The 25,342-nt window shown below is 39.2% G+C and overlaps 2 protein-coding genes across 14 annotated transcripts in view; one reads left to right on the top strand and one right to left on the bottom strand.

Annotated features, from left to right (window-relative positions):
- Positions 1–601: 601 nt before the first annotated feature.
- On the top strand, positions 602–24,943 carry MOCS2 (molybdenum cofactor synthesis 2). Of its 13 annotated transcripts, XR_016020615.1 has the most exons (9): positions 602–749; positions 1,768–1,889; positions 2,996–3,079; positions 5,897–6,024; positions 6,616–6,766; positions 7,640–7,763; positions 12,423–14,830; positions 15,659–15,742; positions 20,404–24,943. XR_016020615.1 is itself a non-coding variant. In XM_088796509.1 (7 exons), the coding sequence occupies exons 1-7, from the start codon at positions 732–734 to the stop codon at positions 12,483–12,485; spliced, it is 690 nt and encodes a 229-aa protein (XP_088652635.1). In that variant the 5' UTR covers positions 602–731; the 3' UTR covers positions 12,486–16,717. The 13 variants fall into 13 exon arrangements, 9 of the variants coding, with proteins under 9 accessions (XP_088652635.1, XP_074185048.2, XP_074185052.1 ...); XR_016020613.1 differs by having other exon boundaries at positions 12,423–15,742; XR_016020614.1 differs by lacking the exon at positions 20,404–24,943 and having other exon boundaries at positions 15,659–16,717.
- Positions 16,867–25,342, bottom strand: part of ITGA2 (integrin subunit alpha 2) — an 87,727-nt gene continuing 79,251 nt past the window's right edge. Inside the window, exons 27-30 of the mRNA XM_019736238.3 lie at positions 23,578–23,691; positions 20,369–20,458; positions 17,737–17,853; positions 16,867–17,249 (exon numbers count right to left, since the gene is read on the bottom strand). Coding sequence (XP_019591797.3) covers positions 17,169–17,249; positions 17,737–17,853; positions 20,369–20,458; positions 23,578–23,691 — 402 coding nt within the window. The 3' untranslated portion in view covers positions 16,867–17,168. The remainder of the gene's footprint in view (positions 17,250–17,736; positions 17,854–20,368; positions 20,459–23,577; positions 23,692–25,342) is intronic.

Here is a 25,342-nt window from a genome sequence, read left to right as displayed (position 1 = left end):
ACACTTCTCAGGTGACCAGCCATTTTCCCTTCCGCCCCATGAAATGTTAACGTGTATCCTTTGTATGGCATTTGGTACACGGAGTTACCATTAATAGGTTATGACTGTCTCGCAACTACTACTATGGGCTCCAAGGGAAGGGACGCTTAGTTTATATCCACAGAACGATGCAAGCAATTTAAAATAGAGTTCTTGTTGGTAAAAAGTTGGGAAGGTCGGGTGGATAGTATGCAGACAAACTACAGGAAAAATGTAAATTTGATACAATTCGAATGCTCTGGTAAGTTGAATGCCCTAAGTCTTTAAAGAACAGTAATCATACACCGGATGGCAGGGTAGATTTAAAAAAAAAAAAAGTGTTAAAGGGCAGCCTAAAGGAGTGGAAAAGCCTAACTTCCATAACGCAGGTAGCGAGTGTCTAGCAGAGCCTGGCGTCTGCTCTCCCACGCCTCTGCTTCTCGTCCGAGGTGACTGGCGTGCATGTCCCTCCCATTTCCCATTTAGTGACAACTTTAGCTCAGGGTTGCCACCGCAACCCACTCGCGAGTGAAATACTAAGCTCTCCGTGGAGCCGCCGCAGCTGGAGCCCAGCGGAGAAAACACCCGGGCGGAGCTAGTTCTGCGCATGCCCCTGCGGGCGGAAAGGCGGGGTCAGGTTGCGCCTGCGCGCTCGCTCGACCTAGGGTCCCCGCCCCCGCGGCCGGGGTACTGGTGCAGCGAGCTCCGGAGGGATGGTTCCGCGGTGCCAGGTAAAGGTGGGGAACCCTCCTGGACGTTTCTGTCCCACTGCCCACTCCTTCCCCGCCCAGCCTCAGGCCTGCTCAGCTGGACCCCGCGTCCCCCTACAGCCTCTTTAGCCCGTGCCTAACGTCCCGGGCCACTGTGGCCCCTCCTGGCTTTGGAGGCTTTGCTCTGGGAGCCCCAGCAGAGGTCAAGTCCACTTCCCGAATTCTTAGTGTTCGGGTGACGGCGTTAAATACTGGCTGGTTTCTGAAGGCACCCTCTCGACCTTTGTTTGCCCTTGGTTCTCAGATTATTCTTTTTGACGAAGACAAGTTTCAACTTAAAAAGATATGCACTTAACTGAAAATCGGTGCGTTTGTTTGTAAACCCTTGATTATTTGCAACTTCTGGTTATTTCGTAGAGAATAATTTCCACTGAGTGGCAAGTGGGTTACTTTTCTGGTCAGATCCCTTAGATACCAGGCTGACTGCATAGGTTTGTTTTAAGAAATACCAGTTTATCCTGTATTTCAAACCCACCTGCTTTAAGTGTCAGGGTTTGTTACGTAACTTAATCCTCGGCAGCTGGGTTCAGTGTAATGCAGACTAGATTCAAAGGTCATGTGACAACCGTGAAAGACGTGTTTTTAAGTTTCTTGTCATTTATTTTAATTTATTTTATTTGTGTCATTCACCTCTTGACTCAGACAGTTGTTCACTGTTTCAGTGTTTATAAAAGGTGCTAGAGTTTTATGTCAACTAAAGACCGACTTCATGTTTTCTAAGAATATATTGTTAGGATTTTAGTTGTGGCACACTTACATTTGTAAAACTAAAAAGCATCCAGAAGCTTAGTCAGAATTGTGCTTAAAACATAAATATTTTCCAAAATTTGAACTTGTAGATATACTGAAATTTCGGTGGGTGATTTGTCTTTAACTTATAAATTTTGTTTTTGATTAAAGTAATACATTTAGAAAACTCAGCGTGGACTGTCAGAAAAGGACTATGGGTTGTTATTAAGGGCATTTTCTTTCCTTTCAGGTTGAAGTGTTGTATTTTGCAAAAAGCGCTGAAATAACAGGAATTCGTTCCGAGACCATTTCTGTGCCACAGGAAATAAAAGCATTGCAGCTGTGGAATGAGATAGAAACACGACATCCCAGGTAGTTAAAAATTAGTGGAATGCATATAATTAACACTTTTTAATATTTCAAAAAAGTGTCAATAAACGATAAAAGTGAAAAAACGTTCACATTGATTTCCTTAATGTTAGAAAGGGTCTATTTGTCTGGAACTACAACTGAAACGTAAATTCTAGTATTTAAAAATGCACAATTCCTTAAGGAAGGTTAAACATATTTTACTGAAAAACAGTAAGCTGGGATACAAAGGGACATGATTATATTTGTTTTTGTGATTTACACAATACTGAAAATGTAGATTCTGCATTTCTGTAACATTAAGTAAAATTGTTAACAAATTCTGTTAAAAATGTGTGCTTTAAACTTTTATGTTCCACCACTTCTTTAGAGAACACAAAATAGAAATTTCTGAGATTAAAAAAAGAAAGAGAGAAAACAAACCCTAGCTGCTGCTGAATTTGAATTTGTGTAATACTTTTTTTCTGGTATTGAAAATCAGTCATTTTACTGCTGTTGTTCCTATCTCAAGTTCTTTTTGGAGCAAAGTATAAAAGTGGCTTATTTGAAGGTGTTTCAGGAATAGTAATAGTGTCACTTAAATCCCCATAGATGTTTAACTTGGAAATCCTAGTGCTGTATAAAAGATATTCCACAGTGTATTTTCGAAAGGAATACTAGTCCTTGATTTGGTATCTTTTAAGTTGCTCTCATAGTGCCCTGATAATCAATGACACATGGTGGGGCCTCTGTCCCACTTTGTTGTCTTTAGCCTTTTACCTCTAGGAGACACCTGGTGTTGTGAGCACTTCCGTACCTATATACTTAGTGTACCTATATACTTAGACAGAAGGCTCCTGGGATTAGGAAAATTTTTTGTTTCTCTTTAACCTGGCCTGAATGTTTCTTCAGTCTGGTATTTTTTTTCTTTCTTTCTTTTTTTTGGTTTGCTTGTTTAATTCCCCAAGGCACACAACATCCAAAGAAGAGCTGTTAGCAATTTACTGTGTTCTTGGTGACTAAGTATGTTCTTTAGTGGATATGTCCTTTCTCTGCGGAATATGGGTTACTTTAGTGACTTTGCAGGTGATGCTTCGTAAAGTAATATTTATGTATGTTTTTAATTGCAGCAGAAGAAATTTGAGGCCTAATACAGCATTGATAACTACTCATCATACTTTTTTCCCTTCAGATTGGCTGACGTCAGAAATCAGGTGATATTTGCGGTTCGTCAAGAATATGTCGAGCTTGGAGATCAGCTCCTCCTGCTTCAATCAGGAGACGAAATTGCCATTATCCCCCCCATTAGTGGAGGGTAGTGCTTTTGAGCCACTTGAGTATGTGAGAAATGTTTTTCTTAACCAATCATATGGAGAAGGAGCATACAGATGATAACTTGTGTATGGTTTACTTTAACTGTATACTCTTCATAAGTCTGTCTGCACCAGCTCTTTATTAAAGCAGCCATTGTTTATTGGTGCAGACAGACTTATAAATACCTGCCTATCATTTCTGTGTGGATTCTGTTATAAGCAGTTTAATGTCAGTTTGATATGTTCATCCAATTCACTTAACATGATTTTTTGAAATTTTATTCTGTGTCAGGCACAGTGCTGGATGCTGGAGCATTAATACCTGTATTTTGTAGGAGGGAAAATCCGAAACTCAGAGAAGTTACAAAACTTATCTATGATCACGTAGCTAATAAGTGGCAGAGCCAGCATTTGAACTCAAATTATTGGATTCCCTGTGTACTTTTTCACAAATATGCTTACTAATACTGGATGATAGCTCACCTGGGCACAGAGAAATGTTGAAAAACTGCATAGTTGGAAAATAAAAAGATGACTGCGCCTAAAAAGAAAGCTTGCCGTTTTCCAGGTGTATAAATAAACAGCATCACTATTGCAGCTGTGTTGCAGGTGGCTGTAGAACCCATATCATCTCTCCATCTTTCCAAGCAACATAGTCCATATCTGAGTAGGATCACGTGTAGGAACGTTTCTCAGTATATTCTGGAGAGACAGAATGAGGCTTAATTTTTTTGTCAACTGAAGAATAAGTAATATAGAAATTAGCAATCATGCATAATTAAAAACGCTTGGTAAGTTAGGAATAAAAGAAAACTTTCTTAATTTGATAGGGTTTTGCTCTGCAATCAAGAGTAAATATCATACTTAATGGTAAAACTTTGGTTTCATTATAGAAAGGAGCAAGCCAAGGATTTTTTCCTGTACTCTTCTAGAGGGCAGTGCCGCAAAAAGTGAAGAGTAAATATTGCAAAGCAAATTACCCAGCCTGTCCACAGAGATTGGATCTTTCTTAGTCCTACTATTTGGAAATAATAGAATTGCTTGTTAGATATGTATCTCAATTTTATTTGGAAACTGGTGATTTTAGAAAAATGCTATTTTTCAGAGTTCAGAATTTATTCAGTAAACAATGGGCTGCCATTAAAGGGAAGGGTGTGTGTGTGTGTGTATGTGTATGTGTGTGTGTGTGTGTGTGAGAGCGAGAGCGAGAGAGAGAGAGAGAGAGAGAGAGAGGGAGGGAGGTGTGAGGAGAGAGACTGAGATTAGAGCTATTCTTTGGAAAGATTAGGAAGTTTATTCAATAGTATTGAGATTACTTGAGTGTGTTTGACAGGGTTTATAACATGTAGTTTTAGAATCTATACCCTTACAGAATCTAGTTGTGGGAACTTGGTGTGGTTTGAAGTTAATAGACTGTGTTTGGGCTGTGTATATCTTATTGCAAAAAAGAGAGGTGGAAGAAGGTCAGGTGGCATGTCCAGGAGATTGAAACATCCTGCAATCCAGTGGTATGTGAATAAATGTTCTTTTCTTTTCAGTAGGTGGAAAGCGATAGGGAAAAGAACATTGGATGTAGTAAGATTCCATGGTTGGAATCACCTTGAGTGAGTCCTTACCTCCTCTTAGCCTTCTTTCTCTCGTCTTCCAATGTGGATGAAGCCCCACAGGATTTATGATTATATGCAGACTCCTCATGGTCTGCAAGGTCCGACATATCTGCCCAGCCTCAGCTAATCTGTTCTCTCCTTTGCTCCCTGGGACCCTGGCCTCTGTAGTGTCTGGAACATGATATGGTTTTTTTCTTGTCCCGAGCCTTTGCATTTGCCATTCCCTCTGTCTCTGGCTGTGGGTCTGTCCCCTGTTTCTTTATAGGGCTGCCTTCTTATCTTTCAGGTCTCACCTCTAAATGTTACTTCTTGAGAGAGGCTTTGCAGGATCCTCTTATCCCCCACCCTCATGCTGTCTGAGAGCCCTACTTATTTCCGTAAGTTACCCCTACTTGTGATTCCTATTTATTGCTTTGTTTTTCACATTCCACTTTAAGCATCCTGAGTGCAGAAGCCAGGTCTTTTGTTCCCTGGTCTATGTGTAGTGTGTGGATTTAGTCTCTGGCCCTTAGTGAGTGTGTACTAGTAAGTGCTCGATGAACAAATGGAGAAATGCATGGCAAAGGACTTCGTACAGCGTCTGGTGAATAGGCCTGCGGTTCGTTTAATTTATTTCCTCAGTTATTTAACTGGGATTGTGCCCCGTTGTGAAATGAAACAAGTTCCCGTGGAGTCACCATCATATCTGCACTCCCTCACTCCTTTTTAGATAAAGGAAAAGGCAGTTCTAGGTGTGGTGCTTGGTAGTATAGTGGTTAGAGGTGATGTGCGTGTAAATGGTGTCAATACCTGAATCATACTGTGATGGGATCTCCCAAGAGCAATTCCAGATTTTGAATAAATTGTCATATGAGGTAGATTACATTTTTAAGTGATCATGTTAATTCCTTTTGATCAGGTAAATTCCTTTTTGTATCATGCTTGATTCATTAGGGGTATTTAAATATATTGAGTTTTGCTGAAATTTTACTTGATTAATTTTATCATTCAGATCAAATCATACCTCCTAACACTTCTAAGGTAGAAAAAATATGAATTGAAATACAGTCTGTAAGTTGGGTATTTTGCCCTTTAGTACCAATGTTAAGGTTTATTAATGTCTTATTTCTAGGAAAGATATGAATGAAGTTGAAGAGAAACCTAAAGATATCATAAAATTCACTGCTGAGAAACTTTCAGTAGATGAAGTCTCCCAGTTGGTGACTTCTCCACTCTGTGGTGCAATATCCCTGTTTGTAGGTGAGTTGTGACTTGCCCCAGCATCTATGGACGGCACAAGACAATAGAAATTGCAGGTGTTTCCCATGTTCATTGTTCATGAAGGACTACAAAATACTGAGCAGTAATCCAGAATTACCCATAGTGGTGGGTAGAAATTCTTTTTAGCTCTTGTTCTATTTTAGGAATTTTCAAATTAACATGTTAAAAGCATTTTAAAAAATAGGATGAAAGTTGTCATTAGCAGAGAGGTTTCTGTGTTTTACAATACTGAGGGGAAAAACAGTGATGATAATAACTTAATGATAATCCTGGGAAAATAATGTTTTCCTTTTAAGTGTCAAATGCTGTTAGAAAAGGAAATATATCCTGGTTTCTTTATGAGTGTTTACCTTGCCTAATTAGTGCCATTTTGTTTTCTTATCTTTGTGATAATTATCTTTTGTTTTTTAATCAAGTTCTCATTTTAAAACATTTCAAAGTAATTTTTGGAAAAATTGATATGCGACCTGTCTATTAAAGAATAATCCTTTTTTTATTCTGTTAATGTGCAATTTCTATTGTAAGGGGAAACCTTATTTTAATTGCTTTTTGTTTGTTTGTTTGTTTTAGGGACTACAAGAAACAATTTTGAAGGGAAAAAAGTCATTAGCTTAGAATATGAAGCATATCTACCAATGGCAGAAAATGAAGTCAGAAAAATTTGTAGTGACCTTAGGCAGAAATGGCCAGTCAGACACATAGCGGTGTTCCATAGACTTGGGTATGATTTCCTTTGTCAATTTAAAGTTAAGCATAATTGTTTTCCACCTTTGAACTAATTTTGATTCTGGAGTCTTTCGTGTAGTCTGTCTTCCGGTGAGGGAGTGTGTATTATTCTGGCAGACATTGGAGACACCTCCCCACGCTTTTAAGGCTGCTTGTTAACGTTGTAACATTTGGAGAGTGCCAGATACTGTAACAGAGTCCACATGTGCCAAAGTCCTGGGCCCTGAGCCGAATAGCTTCTGCTAATGTGTGTTGAAATCCTTGAGCATTGTTTTGTAATCTTTTAAGAATTGTTTTGTAGTTTGGACTCTGTGTATATGACAGTCTATTAAGAAATTATTATTATTTGATGTAAATGCCTTTGAAGGTCATTAAATTAGTTTGCCTTTTTGTACCACTAAGGGATTGTGGTACACTAAGGGAGTTCAGGATTTCAAAAGAACCCCGCAATTGAAACAACAGTTATCACATTTTATTAATTGATGTTATCAATTCTATTTAATGTTTGTTGCTATTTACTATTTTAAATTCTATGTTATAGTCATTATTTGGTAACTTTGTTTCTCAACGCATTACCTGGCACTGTGTCTTGTTCGTTTGAATCAGATTATTTGTTGAATTAGTGAAAGGTCCTTTTCTTTTTGGTGCCCATCAAACAGGTTTGGTGGGTGGATAGATGCTAACAAATTAGCCACAACCTTGGTACCCCTGCTGCTGAGTGCAGCGGGGATGGATTCTGTTTTCTCAACTAAACTGAATGTTTAGTTATAAGTGTGCTTCACTGGAATTTTTTTTTTTGAAGTGTAATAGATTCTTTAACATGTTGATTTAGAGAAGAGAATAACTTTTTTCCTTCATTTTGTTACAGCTTAGTTCCAGTGTCAGAAGCAAGCATTATCATTGCTGTGTCATCAGCCCACAGGGCTGCAGCCCTCGAAGCTGTGAGCTATGCCATCGATACTTTAAAAGCCAAGGTACCCATATGGAAAAAGGTAAGTTAAGAAAATAATCTAATTTTGCCTTTGGAGATGATTTTTCTGAGGCATTTTTGAAGGGTAGGGCATAAGAGTCCATACAGAGTTTGTATTCATGGGTCTTCCCTGACTTTTATAGAATCTTGTTTTCTTTATCTGTGAAAGAGTGTTTATATAATGTCTTTTTCCAAGGTTTGTAAGCATGAAAAAATCCATGCCCCAAAGAATACATGGCATGGAGTAGGCCTCAATAAGTGGTAACAATTAACATCCCTAGTCTGGATTGTTCCAGTATTTCATAGATGAGGCAGCTTCCCTTGGAGTAGAATTCCCTTGAATGGGAGGGTCTTTGCTTTGGAAAGTGGGAATAACGCATGGCTACTTCAGCAATGGCTGAAACAGAGATCCTTCAAGGCAAAAGAACCTTCTCCTAGAGCTCCTCCTTTTTTATGGAGAAGGGTGGGGTTTTGCCTCCTTGGAAAATATGCATAGTGAGTGAATTTAAGGACTGGAAATTCTACCTTGTTTTCTGTCAGTACATAAAGCCCTTCAATACGTGCCAACAATTCTCTGGCTACATAGAGCATTCTGAGGAGAGGAAAAGACCCGACTCCCTCATTTCTCCCCTGATGTAGTAACATTGACAGTGGGATTGTTCTGTACTCTGAGGTGTGTAATGACTTAAGGGTCTAGAATTGCCCAGAGCTTTGATGCTGGTAGCAAAGCTGAGGAGCGAACGAATCTGCTCTGGATCTGAAGGCCAGAGCAGAGGACCAGAGGGTGAATGCTTCATAGGAGCTGTGGTCACTACTTCCTAGAGATGAGCTAACTGGACTCGGAACCAGGGCCTGTGAAATTTAGTGGCCATATTTTCTGACTAAAAACTGAAGCCCATTGTTATGAGGGAAAGCTGTGGGATTAGAGGACAGGATATGTGAAGCTCAGATATCTGGTTCCTTGCTGTGAACAAGGCTGCCACAATTTTGATAGACCAGGAGGAAAACCCCTAAAGAGGTAGAAGTTGGAGAGCATTCCAAAATGAGTTGTGAGCCTGGGTGGCGAGGTAGCTTTCTTACCAAGGAGGAAGAATGGATGGCCAGCCGACAGAAAGTAGATGAAAGGGTAGGCCCCCAAATTGAGGGAGCGGGCAAGAGGTGGGACATACTGTCCTTATTATCATTTGCGAACTAGTGGGACTTTCTTTGTGCTTTTCTATCTATAGAAGGTGGAAGGGGTGTACAGTGGTTCAGAGAGCAGTTGAATTTGGCTTCCTATCCCTACAGAAATAGAACTGACTAGAGAGTGAGAAGAGAAAATGTTATTTTCTTATCGCCCTCCCTTCCAAAAGTTATCTGAATTCTAGTCTGGTTCTAGTCTCAGTCTGTGCTTTGAGATTATCTGTGGTCCAACAAGGGGCGGGCAGGTAGGGAGGGCGCAGAGCAGTTGTCACCAGAGCACAGCTCAGACCTAGTTATTTAAGAACTCTGGGTGGTCACTTAGTTTCACAGCTAATGAAAATATCCCTTCTGCCTTTGGACAAGAATATTGAGAAATGTTGAAGATGTAAGTGTGTTTGGAAAGAAAAAGTTTAAAGACCTTACGTTTTCCCGGCACGACCTTGCCCAGGCTATCTCCCGTCCTTGTCCCAAATAGAATTCATTGTTTATTCTGTTCTGTGGTTGCACCTTGTCTTGTTAAGGCTTCGTTTGCTGTTTCTCCTACTGGATTGGCAGTCTTTACCTATAGAGAACATGTTTATTCATTTTTCTGCACTCAGTGCCCTTATATAAACTTTTATTGAATTGTTAAAAGAGGAACAGATTTAAATAGTTGTGATAGTGATTTGCTTCATTATTCAAATATATTTGCACTTATTAAAATGATTTATTTTGAATACCTATTATGGTTCTATTTTTAGGAAATGTATGAAGAATCATCGTCATCTTGGAAAAGAAACAAAGAATGCTTTTGGGCAACAAGTGATTAAATCACTTAGGTTTTTAGTCTGCATTTTAAGTTTGGTAACCTTATCTTTGAGTACATTTTGATTTTTTTCTCCGGAAGTTAAGATAGTTTACTGAAGCATGATTTCTTATGTTATACCGGTGAGAAAAGGAGGACGAAAAAAAGCAAAATAAGTGGGTGTCTAACACTGGAACTAGAGATAGAGGAAAGCCTTTAATGAAAAAAAAGGAAGAATAATTTAAACATGAAGAAAGATGCTTGTGGCAGACCTTTTATTGTATGCCTAAGTTCTAATTAAAACTCGACTCACTGAAGTATGGCCCCTCCTCACTGACTTTGTCTCAGCACCTGTCCCCCCGGACCCCTACCTGCATATCCTGTGATGTCACTGTTATTGGGCAAGCATTATGGGAATGTTGGCAGAACTGGAAAGTATAAAAAGTCATTATCGGACAGTCATGATATGATATATATTTTTTAGAATCGATATATTTAAAAAATAAGCCAAATAAAAACATGATTTAAAAAGTTTAAAAGCATTATTTTTGTGTTTTTTAAAATTCAGTGGTAATACCTAAAATAATGTATTTCATAATACAGAGATTTCTAGTATTTCAGAACTGTCATCTTACCATAATACTTACTGTGCTTTATTAGTTAATAGTGTTGTATCAATATACAAATCAGCATAAAATTGTTGTAAAACCAGGCAAACTGAGTAGCAACAAGGTTGGTTTGTTATACTGTTAGTTGATATTTAAAAATTTCTCCTGCACTCCCTTCCCTACTCCCATCCGGTGACCGCGTACGTAGTTACTGAGCATATTAAAAACCTCTCAGTGGGCACTCAGGCTGCTTCCATATCTTGGCTATTGTGAGTAATGCTGCTATGAATGTGGAGTTGCACATAGCTCTTCGAATTACTGTTTTCATATTATTTGGATAAATACACAGAAGTGGAATTGCTGGGTCATAAGGTAGTTTTATTTTTAATTTTTTGAGGAACTTCCATGTTGTTTTCCACAGTGATCGCACCAGTTTACATTCCCACCAACAGTGCACAAGGGAGGGTTCCCTTTTCTTCACATCCTCGCCAACACTTGTTATTTTTTTCTTTTTGGTGATAGCCATTCTGACAGGTATGAGGTAATAGCTCATTGCGGTTTTGATTTGCATTTCCCTGATGATTAGTGGTGTTGAGCATCTTTTTGTGTGTCTGTGGGCCATGTGTATGTCTTGGGTGAAGTGTCTGTTCAGGTTCTCTGCCCATTTTTTAATTGGATTGTTTGTTCTTTGTTGTTGAGTTGTATGAGTTCTTTATATGTTTTGGATATTAACCCCTTATTGGATGTATGATTTTATGCTAAGTGAAGTAAGAGAAAGACAAATACTGTATGATTTCACTAATATGTGGAATTAAAAAACAACAACAAATGAATAAAACAAAGGAGAAACAGAGTCAGACGAAACAAACTGGTGGTTAACCAGAGAGAGGGACTGGGGGCAGGTGAAATAGGTGAAGGGGATTAAGAGGTACAAACTTCCAGGTATAAAATAAGTCACGGGGATGTAATGTACAGCATAGGGAATATATTTAATAATAAATAACTAGTTTTAGTAAGTTTGTTCACAGATGGTAGTAAGTAGACTTAGATGGCAATGATTTGTGTGATGTAGTTACATAGCTCACCCAGCAGAGGGCGGTAGAGCCAGGGCTATAGTAGTAAGAGCAACCTGAGTCTTACTAGGTTTGTAGCCCGTTAACCTTATATTGCACAGAACCAAAAAGTTCAGTTTTTAGTTAGTAGCCATTTTTAAGTTAGGTTGGGGTGGTCCTTAGATGAAAATTAGTCCCTGATTTTGAAGAAGATGATTTGTGTTTTTTAATTGGTATTTTAGTTTAAAATATTAAAGGGTTATGACAGAACGAGGGAGGTTTTAAAAATGTTGTTTGTAGTTTGTAAAAGGTTGATGTAGAATAAGTAAAAGGAATTAATATTTTAAAAATGAGTAAATATAAAATTATGTTCCAATTTGGGACAAAATGGTAGCTTTAAATACAGGTCTTTAAGCAGTACTTCCCAACCTACCTATGACAAAACAAACGAAAACTAATGTTCTCTTTCTCCAAAGTTGTACTTTAACGTATGGTGCATGACAAACACACTAAGTGGTGGTGGTTCTTCAGTAAGCTGCCCTTATGACGTGGTTTACCAGAACTGAGATGGGCAGAATAGAGGAGCGTGTGAGAGATCACCTGATGCAAGAATGGGAGACATTTGTGCCTTGATGTTTTAAGTGGCAGCACAGACCACCCAACATTTGCATTAATGTGCCGTCTATACAGTGATGGCCAGTCTGTGAGCCCGATGCATATTTTCTTTTATAATTTCAGCTCATTCTTTTATGCTTATTTAATCCTTATAATAAAAATATTTAAACCTTCCTGCTTGCTACTAAAATTCAAAAACAAAACAAACAAAAAAAAACACCACTATGCTGATGGCTATTTTTGCAGGTTGCAGCAGTTTGGCTGACTCTTTTTTTCTCTACTTTATTCCAATCAAGCACACGTTTATTTCAAGAGATAAGATGTGTTTCAGAGCAGTGCTTCTCAAACTTGAATGTAATATGAATTATTTGGGGATCTCCTTAAACGTCTATTAGAATTCAGTAGTTCTAAGTGGCATCTGAGATCTGCATTTTTAACAGGCTCCAGATGATGCAGTGCTGCCTGTCTGTGGACCAGTGTGCAGAGCAGGGCTTTACACCTAGGTCCTAAGCTATGAAGGCAGTTTCAGTTCCTACAAAACATCCTTGTGGTCACAGCTAGTCATGCAAGAGACTGGATACGTCCTCTCCTTATGGTGAGTCTTGAGTGTGTTGTGAATCACAGTGAGTTCTTAAGATAAATATAGTGAAATACATAAGCCATAATATTCTAAATCCAAAGTAAACAGCTTTATTTTCAAAACGATTTTAATGCTACTCAGTAATGTGGTATGAAAAGAGTGGTCTACAATTAAATAATACTTTTCTGTTTGCTTCTCATACTTTAATATGAGAAAAGTTCTTAATTCACGTTGATTACTATTCCAATTTAATTTTTGTTTCTCAGAAATCAAATGAATTGCACAGGTCAATGTACAAACATGCACACATTCGTTTTCATATTTTTGTTGGAGAGAAAAAAGATTAAAAAAACACTAGTTAATCAAAAACAATGTACTTATTACATCTTAACAAAGATTTATACATTATGTATAAAGAAAATATCCAAGACAACTTGTCTTTAAAAAATATACAATTCTAACATTGTGCAATATATACATTTAAATTTTAACTTTATTTGCTAAAATATATCAGGTACATATGAAACCATGTCTATCTTTACATAATGGCTACATTTCCATTCTTTAAGGTTCAAAGTAGTTTAAATTTTTTTTTATTTCAAATTTTACCCCCACGTTTACCTTTTACCTCTTAGATGTTTAGTCTTTCAAATTGATTAAAATAGGTATGTGTTACTGAACACAAAGGGCATAGTCCTAAAAGGTGAATTATTTTCTGTGTGTAAAATTGAAATAATGAAGATGGACCAGGGAGCTCAGTTTGAGGACTCCTGCTTTCTGCTGAATGATGTCTTAATCTATGGGCTTTTCCTACATTAAGTTATAGCTGTACATCAAAATAGATACACTATAAATTACAACTTTTGTAATAATTTTTAGTAATAATCACTTGTGTGATAAGTTGGTTTTAATTTTCTTTACCCTTCACAGTTAATAGGTAACTTTTACTACTTTATATAACACTGCCAGCTAGAAAAAATTTCTGTCTAGTTAGAAGTTCCCATTTTGCTGCTAAAATGAGCAATGCATGATTTTAAATCTCAATGCTGTTTTTTCACAAACTATTTTACTCTGATACTACTTTATGAGGCTTGTGTGCCAGCCATGCATGAAGCAGCTCAGGTTTTATCATGTTCTGTAGATCTTGCCTACATACCATTTATGAAATGGAAACTTTAAGACAACGTCTTTAAGCCCCACACTCTGCATGGTTTCAAACCAAAAGTATGGCTGAATAGGAATACATAACTTTTTTTCAAACAGTGTATGAATAGTCACCTTTGCAGAAAAGTGCTTGAGAAATACTCTTATATTAAGAAATAGAGCCCCTGCTTCAAACCATTGATCTGATAGCAGAAGTTGCCTATTTCGGCCACTTGCTCTTAGTGCAGTGGTTCTCAATAGGAGTGATTTTGCCTTCCAAGAGGCCAAATGCCATGTCTGGAGACATGTTTTGAGTAGGCCACCTGAGGAACATCACCCATTTCTCCTTCTGCACCTTCTTTTCTGTACTTGTGAACACGATGAGAGAGAGAGGGTGCGCCTGCCATCTGGTAGGTAGAGGCCAGGGATGCTGCTAAACAGCCAGCAATGCCCAGGACAGTCCCCACAAGAATGACCTGGCCCCACATGTCAGTGGCGCCAAGGTTGAGAAACGCTGCTCTAGTGTCATAAATAGTGCAGAGACAACTGGCTAATTTTTTAGTTTATAGTAATCCAAGTACTTCATGGAAACAGTGCCATCAAGGCAGATTTCCTAAGTCAAGTCACTGTGTGTATGTGACCTCAATGTAGTGCTTATCTAAGGGAGGTGAGGCGGAGCAGAATAAAAGCATGCCATGCCATAATTCTTTGTATAGCACATTGAAGACCAGGTGTGTGTGTATATATGTATGCATATATACAGCAGTTACGTGGCTTTACTAAATATTCTTTATCAACTTAATGACCAGTTTCTCCTCCATTTTTTAAATAAAATTTTTATTTAAAAGTGTTTGAATCCACACAGTTGTTATAAGAATTGGGCTCAAGCACATCTTAACTAGAAAATACCCTGACAAGGCTAATTTTTTTCTTCTTTGTTTTGTCAAATACAAAATAACTCACTAGACTGTGTGCGTAGCTCTGGACAGCCGTCAAGGGCTAGCCAGGAGGGCAGCCAGGGCCAGATGCACATGGCAAACGCCTGTTTTCCTGTGACTTCTTTTCAGTCAGATTCTTGGAGGATGGTCTATTCGTATAAGAAATCCAGATCCTATACTTTGCAAGGTAAGAGCATCGCTGTTGAGCTCCAACCCAGTCTTCCCATTTCGTAATGAGGACACTGACGTTCATAGAGGCAGTGACTTGCCTTCAGCTTTAGTGTGCAGGTGTTAACACGGCATAGTACCCGCTGCTTTCGCCTGTGCCCTTCTCCCAGTCCCAGCTCCTTGAGAAGGTTTGGGCTCAGAAGTACAGAAAAGAAGGTGCAGAAGGAGAAATGGGTGATGTCCTTCAGGTGGCCTACTCCCATAATGACAGGGTGCTTGTTAAATACAGGTTACTGGGCCTCACCCCAACCCGATCACATAAAACTCAGAATTGGGACCCAAGAATCTACCTCCTGCGCAAACGTGCCCAGGTGAAAGTCATCCTGGAAGTTTAAGTCCTCTGGAAAAAGACAAGCAGAGATGCACCTGCTAATTTGGTGGTTTCCAGAGTCTCTTTGAACCTCCCTGCAAATTCCTGAGACATTTTACTTTACCTTGTTTATACTGCCTGAAATTCCAACAATTAGAAATTCACTGAGGTTTGTTTTTCTTACTTATTTAGCAGTAAACGAAAACAGCCCCCTGACTTTAGGGGGATTATACAGTAATTCATGCAAGTGTGTAAGTTAAACTGACGACTTTTCCTAGTCACCCCTAGTGAAGAGCAGCTTCCCTGAGGGAAAAGGAGAGCTGGACAAGGGCTACAGGAAGATGGACAACTCTGGACTGCTGGAGAGGAAGCGGGCTTCAGTGGGCTTCTAGAAGATGGGGCACCAGGAGGGGGAGAGTGGGTCAGTGTGGAAGGAGGGAAAATGCCAGAGGTACTCATCTTTCAAAAATTTACGAGGTTCCTGCCAGCCAGCTCGTCAAGTCAGCCAGCTGTGCATCAAGGAGAAAGGAAACTTGCTGCTTCTTCCTCTGGCACAGGCTGGTAATTTCCTGCTTTGCCTTCCACTCCACCCCCACCCCTCCCTTTTTTTATTAATTTATTGGGTAACAGTGGTTAGTAAAGTTACATAGGTTTCAGGTGTACAATCCTGTAATATATCATCTATATATCACATTGTGTGTTCACTCCCAGAGTCAGTTCTCCTTCCATCACCATATATTTGACCCCGTTTACCCTCATCTACCACCCCCCACCCCCCCTTACCCTCTGGTAACCACTATTGTCTGTGTGTCTATGAGTTTTTGTTTGTCTTGTTCTTTTGTTGCTTTCGGTTTTATATACCACATATCAGTGAAATCATATAGCTCCTTACTTTTTCTGTCTGATTTATTTCACTTAGCATAATAACCTCAAGATCTATCCATGTTGTCGCAAATGGCACTACTGTATTTCCCCGAAAATAAGACCTAGCTGGACAGTCAGCTGTAGTGCGTCTTTTGGAACAAAAATTAATGTAAGACCTGGTCTTATATAAGACCTGGTCTTATAGTAAAATAAGACCGGATATTATATTTATTATATTATCATGTTGTATTATACCGAGTCTTATGTAAAATGAGACCAGGTCTTATATTAATTTTTGCTTCAAAAGATGCATTAGATCTGATTGTCTGGCTAGGTCTTATTTTCGGGGGAAACATGGTATACCACCCTGAATGCACCCGATCTCATCTGATCTCGGAAGCTAAGCAGGGTCGGGCCTGGTTAGTACTTGGATGGGAGACCACTTCTCCCTTTAACAGAGATTTCCTCTGCAGGAGGCATACTCTAGGCTCCCACCAGTTAGTCAAGCAGGTTTTGATAAGTACATCATAGCAAGAAAGGGACTCTGAGGAGGCTGCTGTGGGCTGACAAGAGCAAATTTTACCTAGTTTATAAACAAAATTGTCAGATATTCTCTGTGGTAACTTTGGATGAGCAGCATAAGCTGAAGACCTGTGTTTTTTTTTTTTTTTTCACCATCAACATCAGTATACAAGCTAATGATGTATCTATACCAAGTACTTCCACTTTTGTTATTGCTGTTTAAAAACAATTATTTTACATGATTGGGTTTCCCTACCCCCAAAAATCTGAAAAGGGTTTTATTTTTCTGTAAGGCATCTCATGTTTGGAAGCATTTCACCTTTGACATAATGCACGTTATAATGTAAACTCTGGACCAGCCAACATAAAGGTCACTTTTTCCATATAAAATAAATCTTTTACGCTTTATACGCCTACCCCCTACCCCCCACAATTTCTTCTTTCCAAACTGACCTGCAGTTTTCTTAAAATAAAATATCAGGCTAGTTTACCTATTACATTATAAAACACTGGGATTTAGAAAGCAAAATCCATTCGCGCAAACAGCAAACCCGGGCTGTGATGCTGCCTGGTCCCAAGGCAGTGAGAACTGCTGGGTGGCTCAGCTGTTGAGTTCTGTGGTCTCATCAATCTCATCTGAATTTTTGGTCATTTTTTCATATTTTCTTTTGAAGAAGCCAAGCTGCAAGATGATGATGTAAAAATGTTACGATCTATGGCTTATTTCGTGTGGGGCCTTGGACCCCCTTTGCCGCCCACTTTCCCCAAAGCACCTCTGGGAATCGCTGGGGTTCTGGAGAGGGTGGTGTGCAGACTCCTGAACTCACTTGGTATAACCCTTCAGTGAGGAAATTAATGCCCACAGAGATGTACTGACTTGCATAAAGTTAAACTTTTCAGGGTCCACTTAATTGCAGCTGAATAAAACATTCAAGGGTCTGGATGAAAGGAAGGTTGGGGGCAAAAAAGCATAGAGACCAAGACCAAGGAGATAAAATCCTTACTGATTGTTTTCAAAGACATGGGTGAGATTTGCAAATAAACTTGCATCACCTTTTTTCTTATGATGGAGGAGGTGCCATATAAAACTTAAGGTTGCTGTTTAATCAGGAAATTCAAGACAGAAGTCTTTAGGAGCCCCTTATTTTTAAATAAGAAACTTTTCTTACCTTCCATAAAATTGCAACCAGAGCTAATAGCAGAATAATTCCAGCAATTACACTTCCTACTATAACTCCGGTTGGTACTTCAGCTTTCTCATGGGGTTTCATTATCGTGATGGGAATCTGCAAATGTATATACACAACAATTGAGTTAACTAATTTTAGCACCAAAAAAAAAAAAAGATGGGCTAATCAAATTCTAATTTCATAAATTATAGTCTACAGAGGTGATGTGACTTGCACACGATCATGTTCCTCAATTAAACATCGTGCAGTACAAGTTCTAGAGAAAATGTTCCTGCAAAGTACAGTCAAGGAATCAAGTTTTCTAGTTTCCTCCCTTTAACTGCATCAGTATTTAGCGTTTATGTTATCTCTGGCAGTCTCAGATGCATTCATTGTTTATGAAATAGCAGTTTCAATTTCTTACATACAATTTCATCGTCAAGTGAAAGCATTTGGAGCCCAGTCTTGGGGAGGGGAGTCAAAGGTCAAACAAATCAACAGCCCGAATCCCTTGTGATTAAACAACACCTTTGTACCGTTGCTGTGTCTTAACTCCCATTCAGGATTGCTTGATATGGATTGTTAAAAAGTAGAAAGAAGTAATATCTCCGGGCTCAAGTTGACCTTTTCAGCTATCAAATTGTCCTTGAGGCTACCTATGATTCTTTATATCCACTTTGTGGCAAGCTTTGTGACTAACAGAATGGCTGCCCTACGAGCTTTAATAGTAAAACCACATATTCTTTTTTTAATTGTAGAAAGAATCACAACCATTTCCTCCACCATGTATATTCTTAAAGACCTATATTTTGGAGCAAACCAAGGGGACAAAACATTATTTATTAGGTTGGTGCAAAAGTAATTGCGGTTTAAAAGGTTAAAAATAATTGCAAAAACTGCAGTTACTTTTGCACCAACCTAATGTTTGATTTAACACTGAATTACAGTGGCAGATAAATTGCTTTTTGTCACAGAACTTTTGAGTTGGGCTAAACTTGAATCTGGCCTTTTGGTGACTATATTTCTTCTCATTTGTAACTTCAAGAACTTAAAAAAGGCTTTATAAATTTAGGAATAAAGTTAAATTCATACAGTTCACTGCTTAATGGCATCTTGTCTCTACTTCTCTCCATTGCAGAACTTCCTAATCTGAGTTCATGGATCCACAGGGATCCATGAGTATAAAATTTTTAAATGGGCCTACGAGTCAAATAAATTTAAGAATCAATTATTTACCTATAGGGATATGTCAATTTATTATTTGGATTCCAAACATTCAAAAAATTACCTAATATTTATTTAGATTCAAAAAATATTTTCATAGACACAATAAAGTAATAAATGTCCTGTTATTTATCAGTATTGTTCAGAGAAAACCAGGAAAAGAAAAATTTCCTAAAGGGTTCATTAAAATTGTTAATTTGTGTTTTTAGCTAATACATTTATTTAATGCTGCATTCTAAAAAAAACGCCAAAACTTCAGCAGAGGTCCAGGTATTGTCTGAACACTACGCTTTTCTAAAACAGACTTTTACAACATCTATAGTGCTTTTCTGCCAGGCTGAGTTCAGAGCACTTGAATTTGAAGACTACATTTCCTTTGGCTCTGTTTCTGATTTTCCACACCCCAGCCTCTGACATCTCTGAGGGTGTGGGCCTTCACAGAAGGTCCTAAGCCAGAGGCAGAAAAGCATCCTCTTTGTGTGGAATCGTTTTCCCTGGGACAAGAGTGGGACAGCAGCACTTGAGTTCTATCCTCGGCATTGAGCGAGGTCCAGAGTTCACAGGGCCACTGGCTTTTTCACCAAGTTCATAGGCTGTGAGGCCAGCTGCCAAGCGGGCCTTGGGGAAGAGTCTTACATTGCCTTCCAATTTATAACAAAAGCTTTGGGAGGAAAATGCTCAGGGCTCTGCCAACAGATTAGCCAGGCATGGAAATCCCGCTATATCTAAATACGGCATATTCTAACCAGAGTTTCAATGCAAAGGAAAGTTGTCCTGTGCCAGCCCTTGGAACACTGAGCCTTTGTTTTCTCTGCAAGTCCATTTCTTTGCAAAACTTATTTTTTTTTTTTTTTTTAATCAAGGGGAGCATTTATAGTGTTCTAGAATGTAAAATCTAATGAATGGACATTTCACACAGTGTCAGTGTCTAGCTATAAGGAATACTATGAAAAAATCCTCCAGTAAATGTCTTATTTATTAAGCATACTTCACTTCTCTTTAAAAAGTATTCCGTACTACAATACATGATTCAAATAAGCAAGACTTAGATTTTTATGGCGTAAGATCTAGACTGTTTTGTGGAAGCATGAGGAGAAAGAAAGAACTGGAGAAGGGAGCCACAGGCATGATGGAGCCCCTTTTGTTTTGCCTTTTATTGGATCATCACTCTTGATCCAGTTTTGCTAACATGGGAGGCGGGGTGGGGGGGGTGGGGGAGGAGCATGGAGGGGGGCAAGTAGATCACCGAACACCCTTGCCAAAAGCTCAATGTAATAAACATCAGATTTTTAGAGTTTCATTAAGATACCTGTGCACACATTAGGTGAGAAGAACCACTATTCTAAGTTTTCAGAAATGGAATGCCTCCTAGACTCTACTGCCCGTGGGGGGGATGGGATGTGCTCACCGTGACCGCGTTTTCTTCGATCACATATATCTCAGGATTGTCGGTGTTGACTTCTGCAGAAGCTGTCAGCTGGACTGTCTGGAAAGTCGACTGGAACACAAGAATAAAGAATGTATTTTATCCTAGCAGAAGTCAATCTGTAAAACTTGGCATGACTATTACTTACTCGTATGAATTTCCTTACGGAAAACGACAGAGCTAATGCCAACGCTGAATACTCAAGAAGCTCCGTGTGCTGAAATCCGTGATATGTGACAGGACCACACATGAGAGGTGCCCAGGGAATTTAAAATGTGTGGATACTGGGCCCTGCCATAATAAATTAAACCAAATCTCGGGGGGGTGGGGGTCCAAACATCAGCAGGTTAAAACATCTATCTACGTGATTCGAACTTTGAAAACAGGGTTGAAAAACAAGGGTTTAGAAATGAAGTTTTTAATTAGGAAAGACCATAGTTAATTTTTAAAAACTTAATGAAGATTGCGACATGAGGGGAAATTGCAAACATGGTATTTTTATATATTTACCTGGATAAATCACATAATGCAATGGAAGATCATCTTAAAATGGAAAGAGACTATTTCTTCTGGGTACACGTGTAAAATAGTACTATTTAAAAGTACACTTGAGCTCGGCCATGCATGTCAGCAGCGTACACCCAGAACCTTTTTGTCATGCTATATAACGAGTAATAATTTCAGATTTTCTAATCTAAGCATTTCTATAAAAAAATACTGGACTTGGGACAGGCAGATGGAAAGGACATATATTTTATGCTGGTATTTCTAGTAACTGCCTAATACGAAAAAAACTTTACATGTATTCCTGGATCTATTGTAGAAAAATAATCTTTTTCAATGGAAACATTGATGTGTATATTTTTTATAATGCAAATATTGGGCCTGATGCTTACATTGAAATAGAATACAATACCCCGGTGTGAGAACTGCCTTCACACGCTCTGGCTACTAGGACGAAGCTTTTCTGGTTACTAGGGCTTATGATTCAGTGTACTCCATGAGCTAATTTGCTAAACGATATCTGGGAGCCAGAAAGAGAGAATGCATATCCAAAAAGTGAGCAATTTATTTCCATGGTTCAATCTGATTATTCTTAATTTTCTCAATATGGAAGATTACATCAGAAATTAACCCTGATCCCTGCTCTCTTAAACATTTATTATTGGGGGGACATTACAAGTATTGATAATGGTTTACATTAAAAAAAATCTATTCAGTGAATGCTGGCTTCATTGTCGCTGTAGACTAAAGATGGAAGAATTTCCTTACAACAACTGGTATCTCTGCTCTCCCAAGTGACGTCGTGTGCACAGGTACACAGTATTCTGCAGGGTTAACAACCTTTGGTAGATATACTATGCACATCTGAGAGTAAAGTAACTAGCATTCAGCAGGGCTTTTCCTTACAACTGGCAGCCAACAATGCCATCAGTATGGAGGCCCAAGCAATCACCTCATGATAACATCAGTTGAAATGTTAAGTTGATTCGCACAGCAGCAGAAAGGCAGTGCATTACTGGGTCCTAATGTAGGAAATGAGATCCATATTTTAGACTGGATCTCCTCGGTGGTCTGAGACCATCCACTTTGCTGTTGAAATAGCTGAAAACAAGGTGGGGATAAACGCTTGACTTCTCACGAAGGAGAAAGATGTGCAGGACTTGATACCCTATAGTAACCCTTGGGTGTTTTTTCAGTTTCGAGCTCAGAACCATGTGGGAAACCGTAGTACTACATTCCCTTAGAATTTTGCTCCCAGAAATGAAACGGCTCCTTCTGAAAGCCTTGGGAAGGTACTTTTAAAACTCTTACAGTAAAATGATGTAGCTTTAAACAAACTAAAGAAAAACCCAATGTGTTTTGCAGAGTCGGCATGATTGCATTTTTATTTGCAACAGTCAGTTTTCCTTCCCAGCTGGCAAAGTTTGCTATGAAAACATTCGTTCCTCAAATCCAAGGAGCCAAGAACCACCAGTTGGTGAAACTGAGCACTGAACTGCAGAAGCTGGGAGGATTGTATCAGTAAGGGCGGGCATTGCATCTTACAGGATTTAGGAGTCCTGAAGGCTTGAAAGCCAATGCAGCTAATGAGAAAACAAAATAAAGCAAGAAGAAAACAACTTCTCACTCCTCCATCCCCCATTCTCTATTTCCCCCCATCTTTCACGATTCCTCTTTCTGTTCTGTCTATCCAAGAATATTGCTTATATTTTGGTTCCAGAGACAAGTTCTGAGGAAGCTTAGTTCTCTGTAACCTTATATAAAAACTGCATAGCACGGCATGGGGTTTGTTGGAGAGATCATGAAATGGTTAGGAAAGAGGTATTACCGTCCAGTTGGTAAGCACCTTGCAGACTGATTTACTAGGTAAAAACAAAAAACAAAAAAAAGAATCAGAGAGCCAAAGGCCCGAGAGGTTTTACTTATTTCTCTTCTGCTGCCTCAATCAGAGCCCGTGTTGGTGAAAGGAATAGCTAGCCACTGTGCAGTCATATGTAAGGAGCTCTGTCTATGCTTATATTTTTCATTCCAGACTAAAATTTTGGCTACCAAAAATCTCTGCTGAAAGCAGATACACTACTGTTACACCTGCCAAGTGGAAAAACGCTGACATTGTTTTGGCACTTTCTTCACTTTTCATGAGCTTGAGAGGACTTGAAAAGTTGTATGCACACTGAGCTTCCAGCAGAGAAAGGGTCCAACAGGAGAGCAGAGTGGTTACCTGGCTCTACTATAGGAAGGTGGATGCTTATGTTAGGTTCATCTGGGTGGTTTGAGAGCCAGGCAGACAATTAGCTGGGAGTTCAAGGAAGGAGACAGAGTCATGTGCATTTGGATGTGGGTGTGGTGGAGGAGACGAAGTAAAAAATGTCAAGAGCATGGGGAGGGAGACAGAGCAGGTGGCCCCTCGTACCCCAAGGGCAGCAGAGGGGATCTTGATGGCATTCCCAGAGACTGATGTAGTGGGTTGGCGTGGAGTCTAAGCATCAGATGCTTTACAAGCACCCCAGGTGATCCTGAGGCACAGCCAAATTGGACAAGTTTTTCAAAGGGGTGGAAGCACGCTGCTTTCCAGGGTAAGATTGCTCTCGGTTATTTGGGCACTGCTGACAGCCAAAATACTAATTTTGTCGAAGGGTATGATTTCCTCGCTGTGGGTAAACCCAATAAATCAAGCTAATACTTACCGCTGCAAAAGTCCCGTTCCAAATTCTGGTGGACACATTAAAGAAGTACTCTCCTTTCACCTGAGGGTCTTTGAGCCAGCAGGTAACATTCCTGCACGAAGCAGTTTTGCAGTTCTTGGGGTAAACGGAAGAGAAGGAGGGTTAGTATGGGCTTTAAAAAATAAATGCTGAAATTTTACAAAGTTAGATAAGACCCAGTGCTGGGAAGGATCTAGGGAAATGGGCAGTCTCATGAACTCTTAGTAGTTAGAACTCTTCATCCAGAGGTTTCGGCATTGTGCCTCAAAATGTAAAAAGTGCACACCTTTGCCTCAGCCATTTCCGCTCTGTGTGGAAGGCCTCAGGAGATAGTCATAATGTGTGGAGAAAAGCTCACCAAGTCTGCTTATTGAACTACTATTGCTGACAGCGAAACACAAAACACTAAGTTACTTGTGTTTATCAACAATGTACTAGTTAAGTAAATCATTGAACACAAATATAAAAAATGCAGTACAATTTATTCATTAAACATAACTGATAAAGATGCTTTTCTTAGACTAAAAAGTAAAAAGCTGGACAGTAAAAGAATCCGTGGTTGCCAAGGTTTAGGGGGGATGATGAGTAAGTGGAGCACAGAGGATTTCAGGGCAGTGAAACTACGCTGCGTGGTACTGTCATTGTGGATCCGTGTCGTTATACATTTGCTCAAACACACAATGCACAGCATCAAGAGTCAGCCTAATGTAAACTAGACTGGGTGGTGGTGGTGTGTCCACGGAGGTTCCGCAGTTGAAACAAATGTACCACTGGTGTGTTGGGGGGTTGATAGAGGGGGAGGCTGTGCCTGTGTGGGGACAGGAGTAAATGGGAAATTTCTGGACTTTTCACTCAATTTTGCTAGGAACCTAAAACTGCTCTAAAAAATAGTCTATTTTGAAAAGTCTATGAGATGTTGGCCTAGGAAGAGCAGCATGGTCCGTTTATGTCGCAGCGTACGTTATCTATATTGATTAATGCTGAGAGGTGTGGACGTTGTTCATCAATATTGAATGTCAGTTCTAATCGAAAAAAATTAAAAAAGAGTGGTCAGCTGTTATATTTCTAGAGAACTTTAGTTTCTTTGTTGTGTCATGTTTTACGTTGTTCCCATTTAGCAATTGTCATTTTTACAAAATCAAAACATCTTCACAAAAATAAGGAAAATGCTGAGAGTTATATTTTGGCATACCCTGAGATGAGTTTCTACCGGGCATTTTCAAATATTAGATTTAAACCACACTTATACTGTAATTATACTGTAATTACTTAAAAAATATGTGTTTCATTCTCCTATTTTCCTGTTTCCCCCACCTTCATGAAATAAAACAATTTCAGAAAAAGGAAACCAACATTTCAGTGCTGTTCATTGGGGAGAACTGTGGGTTCACTGCTGGCTAAATGTTTAGTTTTTTAAATACTTAATAGGTGCCAAGCAAGCACCATGCTAGATGCTAGTTTCTTTCCCAAAGAAAGGGGCATAGCTCTGGAGCAAGGAGATAATCCATACTGAGAAACAGAAGGGTGCTTGGCGACGGAGATGTCCCAGCAGCTATACAAGACACCAGTGATTATGTGGGAGGGGCGGTAAGGAGCTTCATCTCCAAACCATATGCCCAGTTCCCTCACAGTTCTTTGCAGTGTTTCCAAAGTGCAGGCCACTAAAACAGCACCTTTACCTGGAGTGCTTTTGATTTCATGAAAACTGGGACGTGTATTTTATAATAACGGCATAAATAATAATGCC

Source organism: Rhinolophus sinicus, chromosome 3, assembly GCF_057876585.1.
Source record: "Rhinolophus sinicus isolate RSI-liver-muscle chromosome 3, RSI-T2T, whole genome shotgun sequence".
Classification (NCBI taxonomy): domain Eukaryota; kingdom Metazoa; phylum Chordata; class Mammalia; order Chiroptera; family Rhinolophidae; genus Rhinolophus; species Rhinolophus sinicus.
This window is presented reverse-complemented; position numbering and strand designations above follow the sequence as displayed.